Consider the following 24956-nt stretch of genomic DNA (forward strand, 5'->3'; position numbering starts at 1 on the left):
AAAAAACAAGTTTTTGGCTTTATTATAGCACATTGACAGCTATTTGACAGCTGCCAACTGTCAATTTTGAAAATCTAACAACAGATCTGAATTCAGCAACCTCAAAAATATAAACCTAGATAATAAAAAAAATGAAATAGGCTATTTCAAAAGTCTATACACACTGCGCATATACATAAATCCGTGGAGGATATTCGGAGCTTTAAAGCTCTGTACTGGCCAAACTATCCTTTTTTGAGCTTTGTGGGCATTGAGACAATTGACCAGTATGATGAACTCTATCACGTATCAAAAAATTCAGCGAATTTGACCGGGACCCAATTTCCATAAGATTTGTGCGGGGTCCTTTAACTTAATTTTTAACATGTCCATACTTTATTCTGTCATTTAAAAAAACAAACGCAAATATTCTCAATATCATTTGAAAAAACGCACAGTTGCATTTAACCACATTCAATATTCCCAATGTAGTTGGCGCATAAGCGGGCGGCGCCGGCGTAGGGGGCAACATCAATTTTAATGATAGGTACTCTACATTGAGAATCAAAGGCAGCTCCTACATCGACATGCGGAATTAGAAGCTTAAAGGATGTCGCTCACTGGGAATGGATGGGAACAGTTCAGTTCACGCTAAAGTCAGTTTAAAATGAAGTCATGCGATGAAGAAGATGCTGTTGTCGCTATTTCGTGTGCAGAGGCAGAAAACGACGCGAATAAGAAAAAAAAAAATGTTGGGTACATAATATATGTAAAAAAAAAACTAGAGTTGAAGGCGAGTTCTATACGCTATTTCTCTAATGATCGATGATGAAATTAAATTTCATCAGTACCTCCGGATGCCACATGAAAAATTTATGAATTTGTTGGATATATTAAAGCCAGAAATACGTGTACTAGTATACAGGGTGTAACGTAAAGGTTGGGAATAAATTAATCGGTGGATTCTTTAGTTTAAAAAATAAATTTTTGTCATATGAAGTTATGCTCTACGAGTTTTCTTTTCCAAGCTACAGGGCGCTAAAAAATTTCAAAAAATTTAGTTTTTCTCCAATAACTTTCGAACATTAGAAGATAATGGAATGAAATTTTATCCATAGCTTAATTTGATAATCCCCTAGTAACAGGAAAAAGATTGGCTTTGTAAGTTACTCAGTGGCGTGCGTACATCTTATACCGTAAGGTTTTTCGAAGAAAATTGTGGTACGCCACTGGTAAAAACATTTTTTTAATATCTTTTTATGATGCACATTTTATTTTAAACAAAATTACCCTCTTGCGTTTTATTCCTAGCTCTTGTCATTTTTCCGCAAATAAAACTTTTGTAAATACCATTTTTCCCCGCTGCTAACATAGAAAAATGAAAATAACAAAACATTATGATGTATGCTTTGACTCAGCCACCGAAAATGGTCAAATAGGCATTAAAAAAAGACTTATTTGTATTGAAAATGATATTAAAGTATCACATTATTTTAACAATAATAAAAAAACACTAGTGACTTAGGAATTTAAAGAATTTATTGAGTAGGTAATAAGAAATAATAAACAACAAACAAGATTACAAAATGTGCTGGAAATGTTGCCCCCCAACTTCAGTACATTTTCAATGCGTTTTCTCGTGGATTCTCTTACTCGTCCAAAAATTCCAGGCATATCTCGAATTAGCTGACAGCCCATTTCAACTCTTTGACGAAGAATCTGTACATCAGAAATGGGAACGGAATAAACTATGGTTTTTAAGTGCCCCCACACATAATAGTCTAACGGATTAAGTTCGGGAGAACGAGCAGGCCACGCTCTTGGCCTTACACGACCTATCCATTTATTGGGGAACGTTTCATTGAGGTATTCTCTAACTTCTCGCCTAAAGTGAGCTGGGGCGCCATCATGCATAAACCACATGTTCTGGCGTGTTTCAATTGGAACTTCTTCTAAAGTCGCACAGCTAACACAGTATTCCCGTTGGCAAGGCCGTAAATAAAATGCATATCTGCTAATTCTGGAAATGAGTAGTCCATTTCTAACAGATCTAAACCAAAATACAACCGTTTAAGGAAAGCTAAATGTCATAACTGACGATGATGTTTTGTCTGAAAACATCTGAAAACAAATTTTGGTGGCTTGGTCAAAGCATACTTCATAATGTTTTTATTTTCATTTTCCTATGTTAGCAGTGGGAAAAAATAGTATTTACAAAACGTTTATTTACGGAAAAGTGACAAGAGCTAGGAATAAAACGCAAGAGGGTAATTTTGTTTAAAATAAAAAGTGGATAATAAAAAAATATCAAAAAAATGTTTTCACCAGTGTCTTACCACAATTTTCTTCGAAAAACCTTACGGTATAATCCGTACGCACGCCACTGAGTAACTTACAAAGCCAATCTTTTTCCTGTTACTCGGGGATTATCAAATTAAGCTATGGATAAAATTTCATTCCATTACCTTCTAATGTTCGAAAGTTATTGGAGAAAAACTAAATTTTTTGAAATTTTTTAGCGCCCTGTAGCCTGGAAAAGAAAACTCGTAGAGCATAACTTCATATGACAAAAATTTATTTTTTAAACTAAAGAATCCACCGTTTAATTTATTCCCAACCTTTACGTTACACCCGAAAATTGGTAAATGTAAAAAAAAGTTTGACACTAACTTTCAGGTGGGTCGGCATTTGTCATATACGTGTGACATACTAATAAATACATATTAATATCAACAAGATTTATTAGCTCTTCTTGGGGTATATTCGTCTATAATTATATGAAAATATTGCTTATTTTAATCGCTCGCTATCGCTCACTAATCGGAAATGGACTGAACGGCAACGTACCGCAGCGCTTAAATATTCCTCAGGTAGGATTCCGAGACCTTATCGCCGCTGCGGAACGCTACTCCGCGGTACAGCGTGCGCATCTGTATTTAAAGCTGTGTAATATAGAAATCGCTCTTCGGCGAGCTTCAGTGCGCTAGTGACCGACAATCTTAAAGCACGACTTTTAGACCAGGAAAGGAAACATTCTGAAATTTGTTAATTACTGGGCGTGATTTTATTGTTGGAAAGTCTTGGGAATGATAATATAAAAGGCGGTTCATCAAATGGGTCATGAAAAAAGTATAGCGTTATTGTTTTTTATCAACAAATAGGTCAAAAATTCGCCATTTTTCGTTCTACGCGATATTGTAAATAAACTATTAGGTAATCTTAGCAAAAAAGTTCAACAGGCGATTTGATCTGGAGAAACTCATCTTTAAAATGAAACTTTTTAAGTTAAAATTACTTTATAAACAAAAAAGTTATTGCAAAATTAAACGGAAAAAGTGNGATATTGTAAATAAACTATTAGGTAATCTTAGCAAAAAAGTTCAACAGGCGATTTGATCTGGAGAAACTCATCTTTAAAATGAAACTTTTTAAGTTAAAATTACTTTATAAACAAAAAAGTTATTGCAAAATTAAACGGAAAAAGTACTTTTTCTTTAATTGTTAATAACTTTTTAAATAATTAATAAAATCTTACCAAACTTTCCCAAAATGCGAGTTTTTATATCCTTAAGGTGGCCATATTCCTGGCTGAGAAATAGTGAAATTTCTGGCGTTTTTAGGTACGGAAATCTTGAAAACTAAAACGTGTACAACAAAAGTAAGCACAAAAATAAAATCCTTGGTGTTCTGTTTATTCATTGATACTATTTAAATTTACTCAAATAAAATAATAACTAAGAAAAAAGCCTTTGTAAAACATGCGTTTGCTGTTATCCTAACCCCACATTTTAAGGATTATTTTCACGTACTTATAAATAAAAGTAAACAATTTTATATGTAGGACTAAGCAAGTAAATGTTATAAGAATATTTACATGTGGAATTATATATAAAAAAGTTAGTATTTTCGTAGATTTCAGTACCTAAAACCTTGATGGTTTGATCATTTTTTGCACCTGTTCATTCGTTTTATTGCGGCGTCTTTGAAAATAACCAGATGGCATGACATAACGTTCCTATTATTTGATAAGCTTTAAATTATTCAGTTATTAAATGTTTGAAATTATTCGTCTTTGTGGAAAACACTATTTAAAGAATATGGGGCCCTTAAGAGATGTGCAAAAGATGGGCTCGATCGGTCAAATAGTTTTTGTAACATTCCATTTATTTATCCCATTTTTGCAAAAAAAAGGCCCATTTTCAAATGACTATTCCGGGGGCAGGGTTATGACTAAAGCATTATTTTTGGGCTCATTTTCTTCGAAGGGACATTTTTTCAAATTTAGTTGTATATAATTGTTACCAAATAGAAGGCACTTTTTTCCCTAATAAACAAATAAAATAACTCCGTGGTTTTTAACTTTTGAAAGAAGTTATATACACCATTCGAAAGCTCGTAAAAAAACCTACATATTGAAAAAAAAGTTTCTACGACCATAGGTCCGGAGTTAGCAATTATTTTTTTTAAATCACAGAGCAATAATTTGTTATAAACATTAAGACTTGAAATTTTAACATTTTGTAAATCAAGGTTTAAACTTTATGCCTGTTAATTTTAATTGAATTTGCCCATAATTGATCAATCCGGAGCCCGTCAAAGTAAGGGTACGTGGCAGTAGCCCTTCAGGGAGTGGCGGTGGAGGGATCAACCAGGAAAAAACTGACAATGTCAAATTTGTAATATTTCAGCTTCTATGTAACGTAGAACCTTATTTTTTTTAATTTGGGGTAGCTCGACGAAAAAATTACTTCTGGATTATTTCTACCCTTGTAAAACCACCCCTACCCCCTAAAATAAATTTGATGAAAAAAATTTTTTTTGCGTTTTATTTTATTTGAAATGTTTTAGACAATAGTTCTCAATAAAAAAATGTTGTCAAAATTATTTTAACCCTTCAAAATTAATTTATCCCTCTTACCCAAAAAAAAACAAAATTTAAATTCATTAGAACCATTAAACGTTAATACAAGAGTTGGGATCTATTACTTATCTATAGCTTTAGTCAAAAACTAGATTTTGATAAACGCAAAGCATATGAGTTAGAAAAAAGTTCAATAGAACTTTCCACACTTAAAGATTTTTTCACTTTCCTTGTATAGCTTTATCACAAAGAAAACGGCTTCTCACATAGTAAATATGTCATCACACAAATAACAAATTTAAATGTTGCTTTTGCAAATTGACAAATCATAACATTTATAGATGTTTCAAATTCAAATCGCTTCCTTGTCACAAAAGGCATCAGTTTATTCGAAGAAATAAACTTTGCCTACATTGTTTTGGTTCAAGGCATTCCCTAGAAAATTGTACATGTTCAATGTTCAATTTACCAAGGTGGCCATCATTCTCTCTTACACCCTGATGACGAACAAATCATCTAATGAGTATGAATAGTCTAAAGTAAAGAAATGTTTGTAATATTTAATTATATGTTGAAAGTTTATTTATTTTTTAAAAATATACGCCAACAGTCTAATTTCCGTTATTTTAATAAAACTCTTGCTGTCTAGAAATTTTAATTCGGAACGAATGCCATGCTAGTTTTAGTCAATAACATAACAAAAAAAAAAGGATTAAATGTAATACAGATTTTATACAATTATGTTAAATTTACTATGCACCAATGAACGGACAAAAATTACTAGAGAGCGGACAATGTGTCTTTAACCCGAAGAATAGGTCAAATTTTGGTAGAGATGTGTACGCGTTCAAAAATGTGTTGTGTATAAACTATGCAAAATATAATTATTATGTATAGCAAATATATCGNTTACCAAATAGAAGGCACTTTTTTCCCTAATAAACAAATAAAATAACTCCGTGGTTTTTAACTTTTGAAAGAAGTTATATACACCATTCGAAAGCCCATAAAAAAACCTACATATTGAAAAAAAATATTTCTACGACCATAGGTCCGGAGTTAGCAATTTAAAAAAAAATCACAGAGCAATTTGTTATAAACATTAAGACTTGAAATTTTAACATTTTGTAAATCAAGGTTTAAACTTTATGTCCTGTTAATTTTAATTGAATTTGCCCATAATTGATCAATCCGGAGCCCGTCAAAGTAAGGGTACGTGGCAGTAGCCCTTCAGGGAGTGGCGGTGGAGGAATCTTCCTCTCAACCAGGAAAAAACTGACAATGTCAAGTTTGTAATATTTCAGCTTCTATGTAACGTAGAACCTTCTTTTTTTTAATTTGGGGTAGCTCGACGAAAAAATTACTTCTGGATTATTTCTATCCTTGTAAAACCACCCCCTACCCCCCTAAAAATAAATTCTATGGAAAAAAAATTTTTTTGCGTTTTATTTTATTTGAAATGTTTTAGACAATAGTTCTCAATAAAAAAATGTTGTCAAAATTATTTTAACCCTTTAAAATTAATTTAACCCTCTTACCCAAACAAATCGGCATTTAAATTCATTAGAAGCATTAAACGTTAATACAAGAGTGGGATCTATTACTTATCTATAGCTTTAGTCAAAAACTAGATTTTGATACACGCAAAGCATACGAGTTAGAAANTTTTTTCAAATTTAGTTGTATATAATTGTTACCAAATAGAAGGCACTTTTTTCCCTAATAAACAAATAAAATAACTCCGTGGTTTTTAACTTTTGAAAGAAGTTATATACACCATTCGAAAGCTCGTAAAAAAACCTACATATTGAAAAAAAAGTTTCTACGACCAATAGATCCGGAGTTAGCAATTATTTTTTTTAAATCACAGAGCAATAATTTGTTATAAACATTAAGACTTGAAATTTTAACATTTTGTAAATCAAGGTTTAAACTTTATGCCCTGTTAATTTTAATTGAATTTGCCCATAATTGATCAATCCGGAGCCCGTCAAAGTAAGGGTACGTGGCAGTAGCCCTTCAGGGAGTGGCGGTGGAGGAATCTTCCTCTCAACCAGGAAAAAACTGACAATGTCAAGTTTGTAATATTTCAGCTTCTATGTAACGTAGAACCTTCTTTTTTTTAATTTGGGGTAGCTCGACGAAAAAATTACTTCTGGATTATTTCTATCCTTGTAAAACCACCCCCTACCCCCCTAAAAATAAATTCTATGGAAAAAAAATTTTTTTGCGTTTTATTTTATTTGAAATGTTTTAGACAATAGTTCTCAATAAAAAAATGTTGTCAAAATTATTTTAACCCTTTAAAATTAATTTAACCCTCTTACCCAAACAAATCGGCATTTAAATTCATTAGAAGCATTAAACGTTAATACAAGAGTGGGATCTATTACTTATCTATAGCTTTAGTCAAAAACTAGATTTTGATACACGCAAAGCATATGAGTTAGAAAAAAGTTCAATAGAACTTTCCACACTTAAAGATTTTTTCAGTTTCCTAGAAAAACAACGTATAGCTTTATCACAAAGAAAACAGCTTCTCACATAGCAAATATGTCATCACACAAATAACAAATTTAAATGTTGCTTTTGTAAATTGACAAATCATAACATTTATAGATGTTTCAAATTCAAAGCGCTTCCTTGTCACAAAAGGCATCAGTTTATTCAACAAAAACAAAAGGCTTATTAGTTTGATTGGCAACTCCGTTCAAACAAATCTTTTAAAACGTATACTTTCAATTTGATTTAAAAAAACTAAGTACCTAAGTAAATTTTATTAAGTACTATTTTGTAGCAGTGACATTATTGTCCAGATATAGGTATGATATACATATCTGAAGTCCCATTTTTAAAAGAAGACCGGCCGATAGAATGCTATTTCTGACTATTTGTATGAATATTCACTACATTTAAGTGACTAAATGTTTCATAAAATATTGAAAGGGTTTAATAATGTCAAGATATTTATGTGAAATAATAAGTTAATCCCATTTTTGTCTGACATCTAGTCGTTAGGCTAGGTTGTGTGAAAATATCATAGATCTAATAAAGNATTCGTTACATTGACTCCAAATTTCCAATTAAAAGAACGACACTATTTTTAACCGAACTTTATTTAATAAATATGTAGTATACAATTTCTGATTTTCTAAATATTTTATAACACTTAAAAATGTATGTACCGTGGAATTTTCGTGAATTATCACGTAAATTTCCGATGCTACCCGACACGCCACTGCGTCATGGATAATGTATCTAGGTTTATGAATGACATATCTATGTTCAAGGTTAAAGACACAAATTGTCCGCTCTCTGCAAATTACCGGCAGTAAAATAATTTTAGAAACAAAAATACTTCATATAATACTCCGTAATCTACGATTCAGCCTTAATATGTACTATTATTTAATATAATACGTTAAATATTAGGAAACGCTATTTAGTTGAATTAATTTTAATATCTTTACAAGTCAGTTGTATCAATTACTATTTTACAATCTTCTAAACATGCAACATTACCGTTATCAAGTGAGCGCAACAAAAGGCTTATTAGTTTGATTGGCAACTCCGTTCAAACAAATCTTTTAAAACGTATACTTTCAATTTGATTTAAAAAAACTAAGTACCTAAGTAAATTTTATTAAGTACTATTTTGTAGCAGTGACATTATTGTCCACATATAGATATTATATACATATCTGAAGTACCTATGTCCCATTTTTAAAAGAAGACCGGCCGATAGAATGCTATTTCTGACTATTTGTATGAATATTCACTACATTTAAGTGACTAAATGTTTCATAAAATATTGAAAGGGTTTAATAATGTCAAGATATTTATGTGAAATAATATGTTAATCCCATTTTTGTCTGACATCTAGTCGTTAGGCTAGGTTGTGTGAAAATATCATAGATCTAATAAAGTATATAGGTACCTACTATTAAATCTATGGAAAATATTTAATAACGCTGTAGGTAAATAGTTGATATTTTTGCTTGTAAACAATAAAATGTGGTTATAAGAAAAAGTTGGTATTTACAATTTACATCCACTCGGATCACTGGATGGCATGACGAACAGCCAAACATTGGTTGCCATCGTTCGTCTCGTAACGGTGTGAACCTATTGGTTTCTAATTTTGAAACCAATTGTTGAAATATTCACTAAAATATTCAACAACACTCCACGAAACAAGTTTCACTATAATTGTTACAACTAGCGAACAAATTTACATATGAATTTCACTAAAAATTGTGGATTTTTCGGCACAAATTTGAAATAAATTGCGACCGTAAACAGAACCGACGCGACGCGCTAACTTACTTTCGCAGAGCAGAGGAATGCGCGTGCGCCGCAGTCGTCTTACACAATGCAGATTGTGATTGTTTAGATATTTCGTGAAGAAAAACTGGTTTTAATTATTTAGGTCGAGAAAAGAAAACAATATTTATTTTTAAGGAAATAAATATTAAATACGTAGGTATTTTGCTAGACACCTATTCAGGGTATTTATTAATAATTTATATTAAAATTTACTTATTAATTAATACTCGCGTTTAATACGTATTTGTCTTGTACCTTAAGAAAATTCATTTTCAAACATATGGGAAGATGGGAAATAGGTATATTAGTTATTTTGACAATTTTTATTTCTCTTTAGTGCTACCTCTTTTTTTTTGGAAAAAACACATTTATAATAAAATAGGGTAAAAAATAGATGGGCAGATTTTTATATTTTTATACCTATTTAACTTCATTGAATTTTTAGTAAGTAAACTGGAATAATATTATTGTAATAATACATCTATCATTAATAATAATGCTAATAGAAATTTGAATTCGTTAAAAAGTATATTGATGTGGGTAAGATATAAAGCTACAAAATATGTACTTATGTCATATAAGCCGCCTACACAAATATTCCTTACAATTATATATTTTCTACTGAGACATATTGGGTTCTGTTCTCCACGAAAGATTGCAACCAATTAAACCACTACGAAACCCGTGCTGGTTCTTGGTTAAAATATTAAATTTATCCAAAAAACGCATCACTCATTCCAAAAAACAATATTCAAATACTTTTGAAAATGTGGACCTGTTACAGGTTTGTAATTATTCATATTATTTGTATCGCCACTTTTATAAATTGGTACAACCCTCCCAGTTTTCACGGGACTCTGGAAATGCGCNTTAATTAATACTCGCGTTTAATACGTATTTGTCTTGTACCTATAGATATAATTATGAAAATTCATTTTCAAACATATGGGAAGATGGGAAATAGGTATATTAGTTATTTTGACAAATTTTTATTTCTCTTTACTTCTCTTTAGTGCTACCTCTTTTTTTTTCCGAAAAAAAAACTCATATTTTTAATAAAATAGGGTAAAAAATAGATAGGCAGATTTTTATATTTTTATACCTATTTAACTTCACTGAATTTTTAGTAAGTAAACTGGAATAATATTATTGTAATAATACATCTATCATTAATAATAATGCTAATAGAAATTTGAATTCGTTAAAAAGTATATTGATGTGGGTAAGATATAAAGCTACAAAATATGTACTTATGTCATATAAGCCGCCTACACAAATATTCCTTACAATTATATATTTTCTACTGAGACATATTGGGTTCTGTTCTCCACGAAAGATTGCAACCAATTAAACCACTACGAAACCCGTGCTGGTTCTTGGTTAAAATATTAAATTTATCCAAAAAACGCATCACTCATTCCAAAAAACAATATTCAAATACTTTTGAAAATGTGGACCTGTTACAGGTTTGTAATTATTCATATTATTTGTATCGCCACTTTTATAAATTGGTACAACCCTCCCAGTTTTCACGGGACTCTGGAAATGCGCCACACACTAAGGATAAGTTAACGAGATACGTAATTGGATCTATAATACAATCAATAACTCTTTTTATTAGAAAAGTTGGTATATCATCAGAACCTGATGATTTTTTGTTTTTTAATTTTCTTTTCAGTAAAGTCAGAATTTCAGTCGGAGTAAATGGATGTAAATACATACTGCAACGATTTTTTGTATAAATATAAAATACTCTCTGAGAGGCGCTTATAAAAAAGTCATTGGACAACCAAGCCACTATCGCAGGTTCGATATAAGAAATTCCAGTTAACAGTTAACTGGATATTATTATGTGTTTTATTTTTATTACTCAATTCTGACATTAGTTTCCATGCAGACCGTGTCTGATTATCTGATAACATTATTTTACTCCGATAGTAAACTTTTTTGGTTTATTTTTTTCTTTTTTATATGTAGGGATTAACTCGGGAAAATTCTTCCGTAGGTTGTAAATATTTTTTAATTTTACACTAGACAATCGAACCTTATCGTCTACCCATTTTTGATCATATTATGCTGCATTATAATATTTACGATACGGAAAATAAAAGTTATTTTAACTAATACAAAAACACGTTATTAAAATAAGGTAAATGAGGCAGTAATATGTGTATAACTATAAAGTTCGTGTCAACTTTCACTGGAAAGGTCCGTCATAAATTCTATTATATTTGTCTCACTAAAATTTCTTTTAAAAAATTAATCATTCCTTGCAACCTTTTTTAATTCTCTCAAATCACAAAGCACTGTTCTATAATCCGATATTATATTGTCAAATACACAACAAGGACCCTTAAATTTAAAATTTATAAAAATATGGTCTATCATTAATCCAATATTTTATAAACAAAAATTCCAGACAGGATGATCTTTTCAGGGTTGCTTGGAGACTGCCTCCAAAGTATCCAACTCAAAAATCACATTCGAACTACTGGTACGATTTGCGCTATGGGAGTGGTTTCCTAAACATTTTTTTTAAAGCAAAATGACTAATAAAAGTTGTAGAAAATCAAATATTGAACAACTTTTCTATATATTTTTTTTTATATGTCTAATCCGCAGGGGTGGTCTTGTGAACATGTTTTAAAAAAATACCTTCATAAAAGTTGTAGAGTATCGAATTCTGAAGAGCTTTTCCTTATATTTTTTTTTGTATCTCTGATACTTAACGAGTTACTGCACATTATATGACAAAAAATTAATTCATTTACCACAGGACTGGTAGGTCTAACTCAGTTCTCTTTTCCTGGAAGGCTCAGGTGAATTAATCTCTTCCTCAACGTCGTCAGGATCGATGTTTGAACTATCATCCTCCGTGCGTGATGTACTGTTTTCAGGATCGTCATCAACATCGTCATCATCGCTGTCATTTCCAAATTCCAAATGAAAACTAAACATGAACTGATGCAGCCTGTCAGCTAACACATGACAGCNAATACAATCAATAACTCTTTTTATTAGAAAAGTTGGTATATCATCAGAACCTGACGATTTTTTGTTTTTTAATTTTCTTTTCAGTAAAGTCAGAATTTCAGCCGGAGTAAATGGATGTAAATACATACTGCAACGATTTTTTGTATAAATATAAAATACTCTCTGAGAGGCGCTTATAAAAAAGTCATTGGACAACCAAGCCACTATCGCAGGTTCGATATAAGAAATTCCAGTTAACAGTTAACTGGATATTATTATGTGTTTTATTTTTATTACTCAATTCTGACATTAGTTTCCATGCAGACCGTGTCTGATTATCTGATAACATTATTTTACTCCGATAGTAAACTTTTTTGGTTTATTTTTTTCTTTTTTATATGTAGGGATTAACTCGGGAAAATTCTTCCGTAGGTTGTAAATATTTTTTAATTTTACACTAGACAATCGAACCTTATCGTCTACCCATTTTTGATCATATTATGCTGCATTATAATATTTACGATACGGAAAATAAAAGTTATTTTAACTAATACAAAAACACGTTATTAAAATAAGGTAAATGAGGCAGTAATATGTGTATAACTATAAAGTTCGTGTCAACTTTCACTGGAAAGGTCCGTCATAAATTCTATTATATTTGTCTCACTAAAATTTCTTTTAAAAAATTAATCATTCCTTGCAACCTTTTTTAATTCTCTCAAATCACAAAGCACTGTTCTATGATCCGATATAATATTGTCAAATACACAACAAGGACCCTTAAATTTAAAATTTATAAAAATATGGTCTATCGTTAATCCAATATTTTATAAACAAAAATTCCAGACAGGATGATTTTTTCAGGGTTGCTTGGAGACTGCCTCCAAAGTATCCAACTCAAAAATTACATTCGAACTACTGGTACGATTTGCGCTATGGGAGTGGTTTCATAAACATTTTTTTAAAGCAAAATGACTTTAATAAAAGTTGTAGAAAATCAATTATTGAACAACTTTTCTATATATTTTTTTTATATGTCTAATCCGCAGGGGTGGTCTTGTGAACATGTTTTAAAAAAAATACCTTCATAAAAGTTGTACAGTATCGAATTCTGAACAGCTTTTCCTTATATTTTTTTTGTATCTCTGATACTTAACGAGTTACTGCACATTATATGACAAAAAATTAATTCATTTACCACAGGACTGGTAGGTCTAACTCAGTTCTCTTTTCCTGGAAGGCTCAGGTGAATTAATCTCTTCCTCAACGTCGTCAGGATCGATGTTTGAACTATCATCCTCCGTGCGTGATGTACTGTTTTCAGGATCGTCATCAACATCGTCATCATCGCTGTCATTTCCAAATTCCAAATGAAAACTAAACATGAACTGATGCAGCCTGTCAGCTAACACATGACAGCCTAACACCGCTTGCCCCACTCCCACTGTTACCAACTCTTTGTCAAAACATGTGCAGCGTACACAATTTTTTTATATAATGCGCAGTAACTCGATAAGTATTAGAGATTTAAAAAAATTTTAAAGAGAAAAGTTGTTCAAAATTTGATCCTCTACAACTTTTATCAAGATCAATTTGCAATAAAAAAAAAATAGGAAACCATCCCCATAGCGCCAGTCGTACCAGGAGTTCGAGTGTGATCTTTTGGTTGCATACTCAGTTGGCAGTTTTTTTTTGCGGCCCCTATAAGCCGATTACAACTTTATTGGATTAACTTCTCGTTTTTTCTTCCTATAAAACGCGTCTCAGTTGGCCATGACAGACCACGAAAATACCGCAATTATACATTCTACAACTATCTATCGTCTATCAAATAAAAACAAGTTGAAACAAAAATAAATAACAATAATTGAAAAACATATACTGCATCATCAGTTAAAGATCTAGTCTATGAAGATACATGTTTGCTGCATACGTAGATATTTGGTGTCGAAGAACATTGTTCGACTCCATTTGATAGGATTTTAGGAAATGTTTACGACTTCATTTGAGTTAGACAATACCTTTAAAAATACAAGAAGTAATAATTTTTTTTAAATATATAACGCGGTGTCTAATCGACTAATGTATATACAGGGTGTCTGGTAAGTACCTCCTAATCTCTCGGGAGTGTATAGGGGAGGTCAAAATAAAACTAGTCCTTCCTATAATTTTTTTTCCTAATGTGCCCCCTAACGGAGTTATGGGGGGTCAAAGGGGTACCTAGAAATTAACGTTTAGGGTTATAACTTTGAAACCACCCTGTATATTTTAATAAAATTTTCGTACGTTGTATTACACATGGAGCTCTACGATTTGATGCTAAAATCAACTTTTTGCTATTATCAGGTGTCCAGAAACGGACTGGCCCTATCACAATTTTTCTCAAAATTTTGACAGAAGTAATTTTATCAAACTGAAAATATTATTATTAGATACTCTGAAGGTTTTTCTTTAAAAATGGTACTCTTTATTTATTTCGAAAAAATGAACGGTTTGCGAGATAAATCGGTTTTGAAAAAAATTGGTAACAAATACAACAACAATTAAAATTTATTTTTTTACAATAAAATCATTCCCGCTAGTGCCAGCCTACAGATTCACCATAAACATTTACTGGTGGTGAATTAAGGGAATGAATAATGCCGTTTCTTGTAAAATCAACATCTATGACCAAAATACATCTACAAATTATTATTGCTCTTGTCTCCATGGAGTTCTTTTCTATTGTTTTCGTTGTTAGACCCTGTTGATTTTAAAGTACTTGTCAAAGGCGCGTGACAGAATAAAAATTCAATTTTATTGTGGTATTCGTTTTAAGCCGTTAGAAATAACATTTAAAAATGGAAGAATATTCCTGTGCAGAATATGCTGATATGCACCTAATTTATGGGGAAGCATTATGCAACTCCGTGGAGGCAAGAAGACTTTATGAGGAAAGGTTTCCGGGTCGACATTTGCCGAGTCCAAAAACTTTTGAAAGAGTTGATCGTAGTTTAAGAGAAACAGGTAAAAAAAAATAGTGAAAAACGTTAGTGAAACTAATTTCTTCCGAATCCTTTATTTAGGAAGCTTTTTGCCACGCCGTGGTGGAGCAGGAGCCCCGAGGAGAGTACGAGACCCTCATGTAGAGGAACAAATATTGGAAGACGTTGCTAATAATCCTTCAAATAGCATAAGGAAGCTTGCGGCGCAAAACAATGTTACAAAATGGGCTGTACATGAAACTCTGAAAGAACAATTGCTTTACCCGTACCACATCCAAAAAGTACATGCTATGTCTCCAGATGATTATCCAAAAAGACTTCAATACGCCAATTGGTTTTTACAGCATCATATTCGGAATCATAATTTTGGTACATCTATTTTGTTCACCGATGAAGCAGGTTTTACAAGAGACGGCATAATTAATTCGCATAATCTACATGTCTGGGATGAAGAAAACCCTCACGCTTTAGTTCAAACTCGCTACCAACAAAGGTTTATGGTGAATGTGTGGGCTGGCATTATCGGGAATCATTTGATTGGTCCATTTATTCTGGAGCAAAGACTTAATGGTGCTCTTTATTTGCAATTTTTAGAGGAAAATCTAAATATTTTGTTAGAAGAAGTGCCCCTTCAAATAAGAACTGAAATGTGGTACATGCATGACGGTGCACCACCCCACTTTGATCGTTTAGTACGTCAACATCTGACGAATGTTTTTGGTGATCGATGGATAGGTCGAGGCGGACCTGTATTATGGCCACCTAGGTCGCCCGACCTAAACCCATTAGACTTTTTTCTGTGGGGTCATTTAAAAAATAACGTTTATTCAACACCCGTAAATAGTAGAGAGGAACTTCTGCTGAGGCTAACACAGAACTGTGACCATCTCCGCAATAATCACGGAATATTATTTCAAGTGCACCGGGAAAACATTCGTAGGATTAGAAAGTGCATTGAAGTACGGGGTGCTCATTTTGAACATCTACCGAAGTAACATTTAGGTACCTTTGTTCATTGTTGAATGTTCTTTGTTGCATGTCTTGTAAGTAAGTTATTTTTCAAATGTTATTTTTAATTGGTCACTACTTGCTCATAAAGTATAGCCAACCCGTTCAAAGATTTCTGGACTTGATAAAGTTAAAGAAATTAAATGCATGAAATAATATGTAAAAAAAATAAATTTTAATTGTTGTTGTATTTGTTACCAATTTTTTTCAAAACCGATTTATCTCGCAAACCGTTCATTTTTTCGAAATAAATAAAGAGTACCATTTTTAAAGAAAAACCTTCAGAGTATCTAATAATAATATTTTCAGTTTGATAAAATTACTTCTGTCAAAATTTTGAGAAAAATTGTGATAGGGCCAGTCCGTTTCTGGACACCTGATAATAGCAAAAAGTTGATTTTAGCATCAAATCGTAGAGCTCCATGTGTAATACAACGTACGAAAATTTTATTAAAATATACAGGGTGATTTCAAAGTTATAACCCTAAACGTTAATTTCTAGGTACCCCTTTGACCCCCATAACTCCGTTAGGGGGCACATTAGGCAAAAAAATTATAGGAAGGACTAGTTTTATTTTGACCTCCCCTATACACTCCCGAGAGATTAGGAGGTACTTACCGGACACCCTGTATATAGTTTCTATATTTCCTATGTTGCCAAACGCGTCATACAAAGTTGTTAAACAAATATCAATTGAACAAAAATGAATAAGCAAATTGCAAAATATAAGTAATTCCGAATTAAGTTATAACAAATGGGCTTGAAGTGTAATTAAAATATTATCGCAATCTCGTCACTCCACGATGTCCTTTTGTAATTTGAAATACTGCGCAGGGAAATAAGGCGCGGACAGCAGATGTTCATCAGGAAATATGCTAAGAGTTGATGATACTTTTTGAAATTAAATAATTACAAACACAGATTTCTCTCTCGACATTTGAGGATGAGTGCGTTCTTAATTCGGTTTGCCAATAATGCACATGTTTCTTTTCTAGTTCTCAAATATTAGCTAACAGCAACAAATTGTATCATAATCGTCGAAAAAGACGTGTGCGCATATTGTAACAAATTCAGTGTGGAATATCAGAAACTGTCCTCAGATTAATTTAATTGGGCGAGGAATCTGAATTACCAGTGGGTCTAGGTGAAAGTGAAAATTAAAATTCTTCTAAAAAATGATTTCATATTTAGGTTATAGGAAGGTTATATGTATATAAAACTTAACTGAAAGTACTTATATGTATGCATAAAAAAGCAATTATTGTAACGACAGCTCATAATGTTATAACAGTCACCTCAATAATAGTACTTTTTAACGAAAACCGCCCACGCCTATATTTTTTCATAATAGCGAATATCCTAATTTTATAAATGTCACGGTATTAGTTCCCGTCAAGAAAAAAATCATGTATTACTGTTTATTACTGGACATAATAAAAGTTTATTATCCTAGGACTTGATCGTATCGCGTCTCATTGTCAGGACCATTGGCGTAGGTGCAAACTATTTCGTACAACATTATTTTCAATTTGGGTTCCTGTTCACCAATATCTGAAGATACATCTCATTCTATTGCACAAAAAAAATCCAAATATCTTATCAAATCACAGTTATGTAATCCAACTGTACACTAATTTTTCAGTTCAATTACTGAAAAAAAATACCTAAATGTTTCAATTCCAATGAATAATAACGTAGTTGATGTAACAGAAAGATAATTTACAAAAATAAGGTAAATCTGTTTATTTTCATTGCATTTTTATAAAGTAAATATTTACAAATAAAATCTGAATATCCGCAAGTAATTTTCCTATGTTCCGTCACTAGCTGGAATTAGATATAATTTTTGTTGTTTATGCATCATATTAACCGGCAAGCGGCACACTGATTTGTGTTCATCCCAGTTTTTGTGTATAATTGCTTTCTAAATATTTATAGGTGTAGCACAGAAAACGCATCTAGATATTTTTATATCACAAATGTCACGTTAAGCTTAAACATAAACTTACTGTACATATTTCAAATCATATACGAGTACATCTTTTTTTAGGTTTGTCTTATTTATTATTCGGCCATTGAATTAATTATTTTTAATTTCATTTATTTGCTCGTTACTGATGACTGGTTAAATATATAATAGAGTTAAAGAAAAAAATGTCTGTCAGAAGTTCAAGTTCTTGGAAACATTAAAACCTTCTGTTTCAGGAAAAACGTATAAACTTTATTAAAAAAAAAAATAGTGGCAATAAGGATAACCCTAAACTACAGCGAACACCTTGTATTTAACCAGTCTTCCAACTTCCAACCCACTCCTGTACACCCGATTATTTTTCACCATTTGACAATGTCAAAGGACTTCTTCGCAGTCCAAGGTGAGGCGAAAGAAAGACCCTAAACCCTAAAGGATAACCCTAAATTACAGCGAACACCTTGTATTTAACCAGTCTTCCAACTTCCAACCCACTCCTGTCCACCCGATTATTTTTCACCATTTGACAATGTCAAAGGACTTCTTCGCAGTCCAAGGTGAGGCGAAAGAAAGACCAGGGCTATCCGACAATGGTACGGAAAGTCTTAAACCCCCTCACTTATCCACCGCAAAGTCTCGTAAAAAAAAAACAAACTGCAATGGAGCGGGAGGAGGCTGCAGAACTTACCATTACCATCAAGCGCTCAAGTCTATAAATTGGAGGCTGGGGACAGTCATATTCCACTTAAAGATTTTATTTGGTCTTGTATAGATACAAAAGTTACAGATATTGTAAAAAAGTGCATTTCCGCTGGCTATAGTTTTCTGTCCTTTCCGTATTGCTGGTCGGGAAGAGGTAAGCGCAGTTTATTTTTTAAGGAATCTGACCTAAAAACAGACGGGAACTTGGCAACGTAAAGTTTAATAATAGGCGACGTTATTGGAAATGTTTTTTAATTATGTATTTTATAACGCAGATAGTTTGGACAGTTATCATTTTTATAGGTGTTTATTTGTTGCATTGAACAACCGTTTTGTGTATTGGAGTTTGTTTTTTTATCAGTGTTTACAAGCTCATTAAATTCAATTCAACTTAAAGGAACCGAAATTACGGAAAAAATATTATAATATTGTTATTTTATAATTAACTGTTGGAAACGAATGCCTCTCGCTTAGGAAACCTGAAAAGCCATTAGTCATTATCTCGTTATTAAAAATGAAAACAAAGAGCAATTATTCGAATCACCTTGAATCACTTCCTAGAAACGAAAGTAGCTAAACAAGACTGAAGGGTGTGTAAAGCGTGCATATTATAGATAGCTTAATTATAGGTTAACAGCTGCAATAATAGTTCTAAGAACGTTTAAAAAATTATCAACACAGTGTAGTAACATTATTTACACGATGTTATCCATCTTACATTGTTAATGTTTGGGGAAATTCAAAATATCCGGAGCAACGGATAAGTTTAAACCATCGAACCATGAAGCGTGAAAATAACTGGTTAAGTAGTAACAATAATGGGATTAATTTTAAGGTTATCATCTCAAAAAAACCGAGGCTATAATCAAATTAGGATCAGTCGCTTGTAAAAAAACTGAAACAAAAGAACCAATTAGGGAAAAATATTAAACAATGCTCACGATGATTTTGAATACTTGAAATTTTATTATTACATATGGTTAAACGCAAAAAAATGTTCTCTTAGACAACGGTGGGAACAATGATCTCACATATTTTAACAATTCTCGTCAAAACGATACTTTTTAAATATTTATCGTGCAAAATTCGGTTGTATATAAGCGGATTTCCATCCAGCCGACACATTGTTTTAGCCACGATGCCGTGTTACCAACCCTTCCTGTGGGTGTTCGCCCTAATATCGACAGTCACATGTTCGCCTTTCCAACTTACCGAGAAATACATCGAGGAATTTCAAGAGGGCATAGCAGGACTGAAAAAATTGTCGCAAGAATACGAGTACCACCCGGAAGATTTTAACTTGGCTGCGCACGATGCGACAGGTTAGTTTAATTTAATTGTAAATATTTCGAACTTGTAGATTGATAAATGTAGGCTAGACTTTGTAAACACTCAGATCGAGTGCACGTAGGTGGCGAATAACCTCTTACACCAGGAAAATTAGCGAAAATAAAAGAGAAACTCGAAAAAAGTCCTATCCGCTAGATTATTGTAAAATTGTCTAAAGGAACATAATACAAGACATCTCTCGTCTCGTGAGTCAAAAACTTTTATTAGCTAACTTTTCTATTTAAACAAATAAGTGAGGAAAACAGTTTTTTCACTTTGCAGGGAAAACCATCAATTTTAGCGAAAAGTGACTCTCAGACAGCTTATAGGGAGTAAAATTATCTACAAAATGAGACTTGTTAAATTAAAATCGGTTAATAAACAAAAAAGTTATTGCAAAAAAACAAGAAAAGTGCCCATTTTTTAATTTGTTTATAACTATCGCATTTATTGTTAAAATTTTATAAAACCTATGACAAGTTGAGGGTTTTGTCATACTTTAAAAGTGTGCCAAAAGTGGGCGCTGTAGGTGCAATAGTTTTCGCACAATTCTATTTGTTTATAACGGAGGCTCCAAAAGTTATGAACTTTAAGCCTCTGTACAGGCGTTAATTTTCAACCAAACATGATTCTGAAAGCGTCATTGTAATCTTAAAGACGCAATTAAGCGACCTATTAAAAAATATCACCGTTTTTTTGACATTAACATTCTCAAATTGTGCATTAAAAAACCGTGCGTTTTTCGCTTATAAACAATTTGAATAACATTGTTGCTATTTATGCTATCTCACCGAAAATAGGTGCAATGGATAGCTGGAAAAAAAATACAGTTTTAAAATAAAAAAAGTGCCCTCTACGACCAACAGGAGCCAAGATAAGAATCTTTTTTTAAAAAATCGTAGCGCAATTGTTTATAAATATTAAGACTTGAATTTTTCGCAAAATAAAGTTTACGACGTAAACTACGATTTCCCGTGAATTGCATTGAAAAATGTGGAAAATTAACGACTCACGAGCCCTTTAAAGAGAAGGTACTCGCTAAGTAAACTGTCCGGCGGCCGGCGGCGTGGTGGTGGGGGAAGTGCGCGCTGTAAATTTTGCAATATCTCGGCTTCTATTCATCGTAGAAACTTTTTTTTTTTTTAAACTGGGGTAGCTCGACGAAAAAATAACAATGGGCATATTTACGAATTCGTAGAATAGCCCTGAACCCCAGAAAAAATGCATCTTTTATAATTAATTTTTTTTAATTTACAAAAATGTCACAAAAATTATTGTTAAACGAAATATTAATTAAAATTTCAATTTCGGAATTATTTTACTATTATTAAATAAATAAATGAAGCTATCGTTCATTTAAAAAGTTATTTCTTTTACATATTAAGGCAAAGTAAACTTGTTTTTTCAATATTTTGTTAGCTATTTAATTACGATTTAAATGTAAAATTAAAGTAAAAATCCATAAATTATTTTCAAATTATTATTTCTCATAAAAATAGAAAAAATTTTAAATTTTAAATTGTATTATATTGCATTATTTATATCTATTATTGAAAATGGTTGTGATTAATATTTTTTGAATTAATTTTGATTATGTTTATAAAATTAGTAATAAATATAATAAAAAAACTTTATATATTAAAATTTCAGGAAGTTAAAATTGTAATTTTATCGACCGCGTTATTTTTAATATTTTTTAATTTTGAGAATTTTGCAATAAATTCAAATGCTTTTTATTCTTTTTTAAATCTTTTAACAATAAATAATAATTTGAAAATAATTTGTGAATTTTTACTTTAATTTTACATTTAAATCGTAATTAAATAGCTAACAAAATATTGAAAAAACAAGTTTACTTTGCCTTAATATGTAAAAGAAATAACTTTTTAAATGAACGATAGCTTCATTTATTTATTTAATAATAGTAAAATAATACCGAAACTGAAATTTTAATTAATATTTCGTTTAACAATAATTTATGTGGCATTTTTGTAAATTAAAAAAAATTAATTATTAAAGATGCATTTTTTCTGGGGTTCAGGGCTATTCTATGAATTCGTAAATATGTCCATTGTTATTTTTTCGTCGAGCTACCCCAGTTTAAAATAAAAAAAAAAGTTTCTACGATGAATAGAAGCCGAGATATTGCAAAATTTACAGCGCGCACTTCCCCCACCACCACGCCGCCGGACAGTTTACTTAGCGAGTACCTTCTCTTTAAAGGGCTCGTGAGTCGTTAATTTTCCACATTTTTCAATGCAATTCACGGGAAATCGTAGTTTACGTCGTAAACTTTATTTTGCGAAAAATTCAAGTCTTAATATTTATAAACAATTGCGCTACGATTTAAAAAAAAATTTTTATCTTCGCTCCTGTTGGTCGTAGAGGGTAATTTTTTTATTTTAAAACTGTATTTTTTTGCCAGCTATCCATTGCATCTATTTTCGGTGAGATAGCATAAATAGCAACAATGTTATTCAAATTGTTTATAAGCGAAAAACGCACGGTTTTTTAATGCACAATTTGAGAATGTTAATGTCAAAAAAACGGTGATATTTTTTAATAGGTCGCTTAATTGCGTCTTTAAGATTACAATGACGCTTTCAGAATCATGTTTGATTGAAAATTAACGTCTGTACAGAGGCTTAAAGTTCATAACTTTTGGAGCCTCCGCTATAAACAAATAGAATTGTGCGAAAACTATTGCACCTACAGCGCCCACTTTTGGCACACTTTTATAGTATGACAAAACCCTCAAATTGTCATAGGTTTTATAAAATTTTAACAACAAATCCGATAGTTATTGATGCTTTTCCCTGCAAAGTGAAAAAACTGTTTTCCTCACTTATTTGTTTAAATAGAAAAGTTAGCTAATAAAAGTTTTTGACTCACGAGACGAGAGATGTCTTGTATTATGTTCCTTTAGACAATTTTACAATAATCTAGCGGATAGGACTTTTTTCGAGTAAAAATTTAATTTGCTTGGTCTATCTGTAATTCCAGACCCAGAAGAATTTGATTTCGTCATCGTGGGATCGGGAACGTCAGGAGCTGTCATAGCGAACCGACTATCACAAATACCGGAATGGAAGGTTCTTCTTCTGGAATCAGGGGCGCCCGAGACAAAAATTACACAAATACCAGCGTTGCACCGTGCCCTACAGACCACCCCCTACAACTGGTGGTTCACCACGGTGCCCCAAAACAAATCTTGCCTAGGTATGGACTAAAATTAAACGATATTAGTTGCTGGTAGGTGAAAAACGAGAACTTTTATAGGTGCGGAGGACAACAGATGCTCGATACCAGAAGGGAGAGCCCTTGGAGGCACCACGGCCATAAACGACATGTTGTACACCAGAGGAAACCATAAGGACTACGACATTTGGGCAGATCTGGGTGTGGACGGATGGTGCTGGGAAGACGTCCTCCCTTACTTCAAGAAGATAGAAGACGCTCATATTCACGAGTTGGACAGGAAGTACCACAGTTTAGGTAAATAGGTCTAAATATTAGGTACATCAAGAAGCAAAAATAGTATAATTTAATTTAAATATACATTACTTGCAATAATGAATAAAACTGGATTAGTCACCGGGTGAGTATGTGTGTATTAGATTGTCGCAGATAGTTAAGAATCAGATTACAAGGCAATTATTTCAAATATCGCTCACCTACATAGTACATGAAGGTCCTGTTAACATTGAAATCAATCACTTTCTCATTCAGATAAGTCCTCAGGAACCTTTGAAATAAATAATAATTAAACATGTTCGTCAACCAATCATTAATTAATCATAAATCGTTCGTAACAAACTCGTGTGTTCTAAAAATGGTTCTAATACGTTAACGTGTAGTTAATGAAAATGACACATTATTATTAAAAATATTTTTTTTTTGGGTATTATAATTGACTAGTATTTCATTTGGAAAGAGCACCGTGTTCGGTTAGCTTCAAAATTAAATTATGTATACAGGGTGTGCCATTTAACACCCCGCTGCTAATATCTCCGAAATGAAGAAATTTGTTTTAGTTCCGGAAACTGGGTTGTTAGGTCCCTCAAGGTTAGCTTCAAGTTGCATTTAAAATTGTTAATTCAAATCTTTCTGTACAGATGGTGCGGATACCAAAAAAATTGTTGATCCCTGGAACCTGGATTTTTGAGTAATTTTTGTAATATAAAACTTTTCCCAATATTTACTTGTTTTCGAGACATGTCGACTTCAATATGCAATGTATGATGTAACAGGAAAATGTATTAATTTGTTTAAATCACACCGAGAAAAATATTCTTTTAAAATATTGTTATAATGGGCTTTATTCACACCACATACTAACTGATAAACAATAAATTATACAAAAAAAAAGGTCAGCTACATAAAAATTTGTCCAATGGTAAATCTTATAACTAATATAGTCAAATTGCAATACGGAAGCTGATAAAACTTTAATTATTGGAAACCTAATATGTGTGATCTGTCATACATGTTTTATTTTAAACAAATGACATGAGCCACCTATGACCGAATTTTTTAGTAATATTTGATAAAATACGGTTCGTCTCTGCCCCTTATAAGATTTATCATTGTACAATTTTTTTTTCTGTAGTTGATCATTTGTTTTTTTATATATAACTAGCTGACCCGGCAAACGTTGTGTTGCCATCTTGTGGAACTGTGGATGGAACAAAATAATATAAAAATCGCGATTAAAAATCAGGGGTTGATCGTATAAGGGTGAAAATTTAGAACTGTATGTATTTTTCAATGCTGAATCATGAAAAAATAAAAACAGAAAATTTTGTCCAAAAAATAAAAAAAAAA

General features: G+C 31.9%; 2 protein-coding genes across 2 annotated transcripts in view; one reads left to right on the top strand and one right to left on the bottom strand.

The window, feature by feature from the left end:
• LOC108909647 (flotillin-2) overlaps window positions 1-24956 on the bottom strand; it is a 309055-nt gene that overhangs the window by 223673 nt on the left and 60426 nt on the right. The gene's annotated exons all lie outside the window — the stretch shown is intronic.
• The window catches only part of LOC108909645 (glucose dehydrogenase [FAD, quinone]), a 12046-nt gene continuing 5927 nt past the window's right edge, over window positions 18838-24956 (top strand). Inside the window, exons 1-4 of the mRNA XM_018714032.1 lie at window positions 18838-18957; window positions 19920-20125; window positions 23136-23351; window positions 23412-23627. Coding sequence (XP_018569548.1) covers window positions 19942-20125; window positions 23136-23351; window positions 23412-23627 — 616 coding nt within the window. The 5' untranslated portion in view covers window positions 18838-18957; window positions 19920-19941. The remainder of the gene's footprint in view (window positions 18958-19919; window positions 20126-23135; window positions 23352-23411; window positions 23628-24956) is intronic.

This window comes from Anoplophora glabripennis, unplaced genomic scaffold (genome assembly GCF_000390285.2).
Source record: "Anoplophora glabripennis isolate ALB-LARVAE unplaced genomic scaffold, Agla_2.0 scaffold529, whole genome shotgun sequence".
Classification (NCBI taxonomy): Eukaryota; Metazoa; Arthropoda; class Insecta; order Coleoptera; family Cerambycidae; genus Anoplophora; species Anoplophora glabripennis.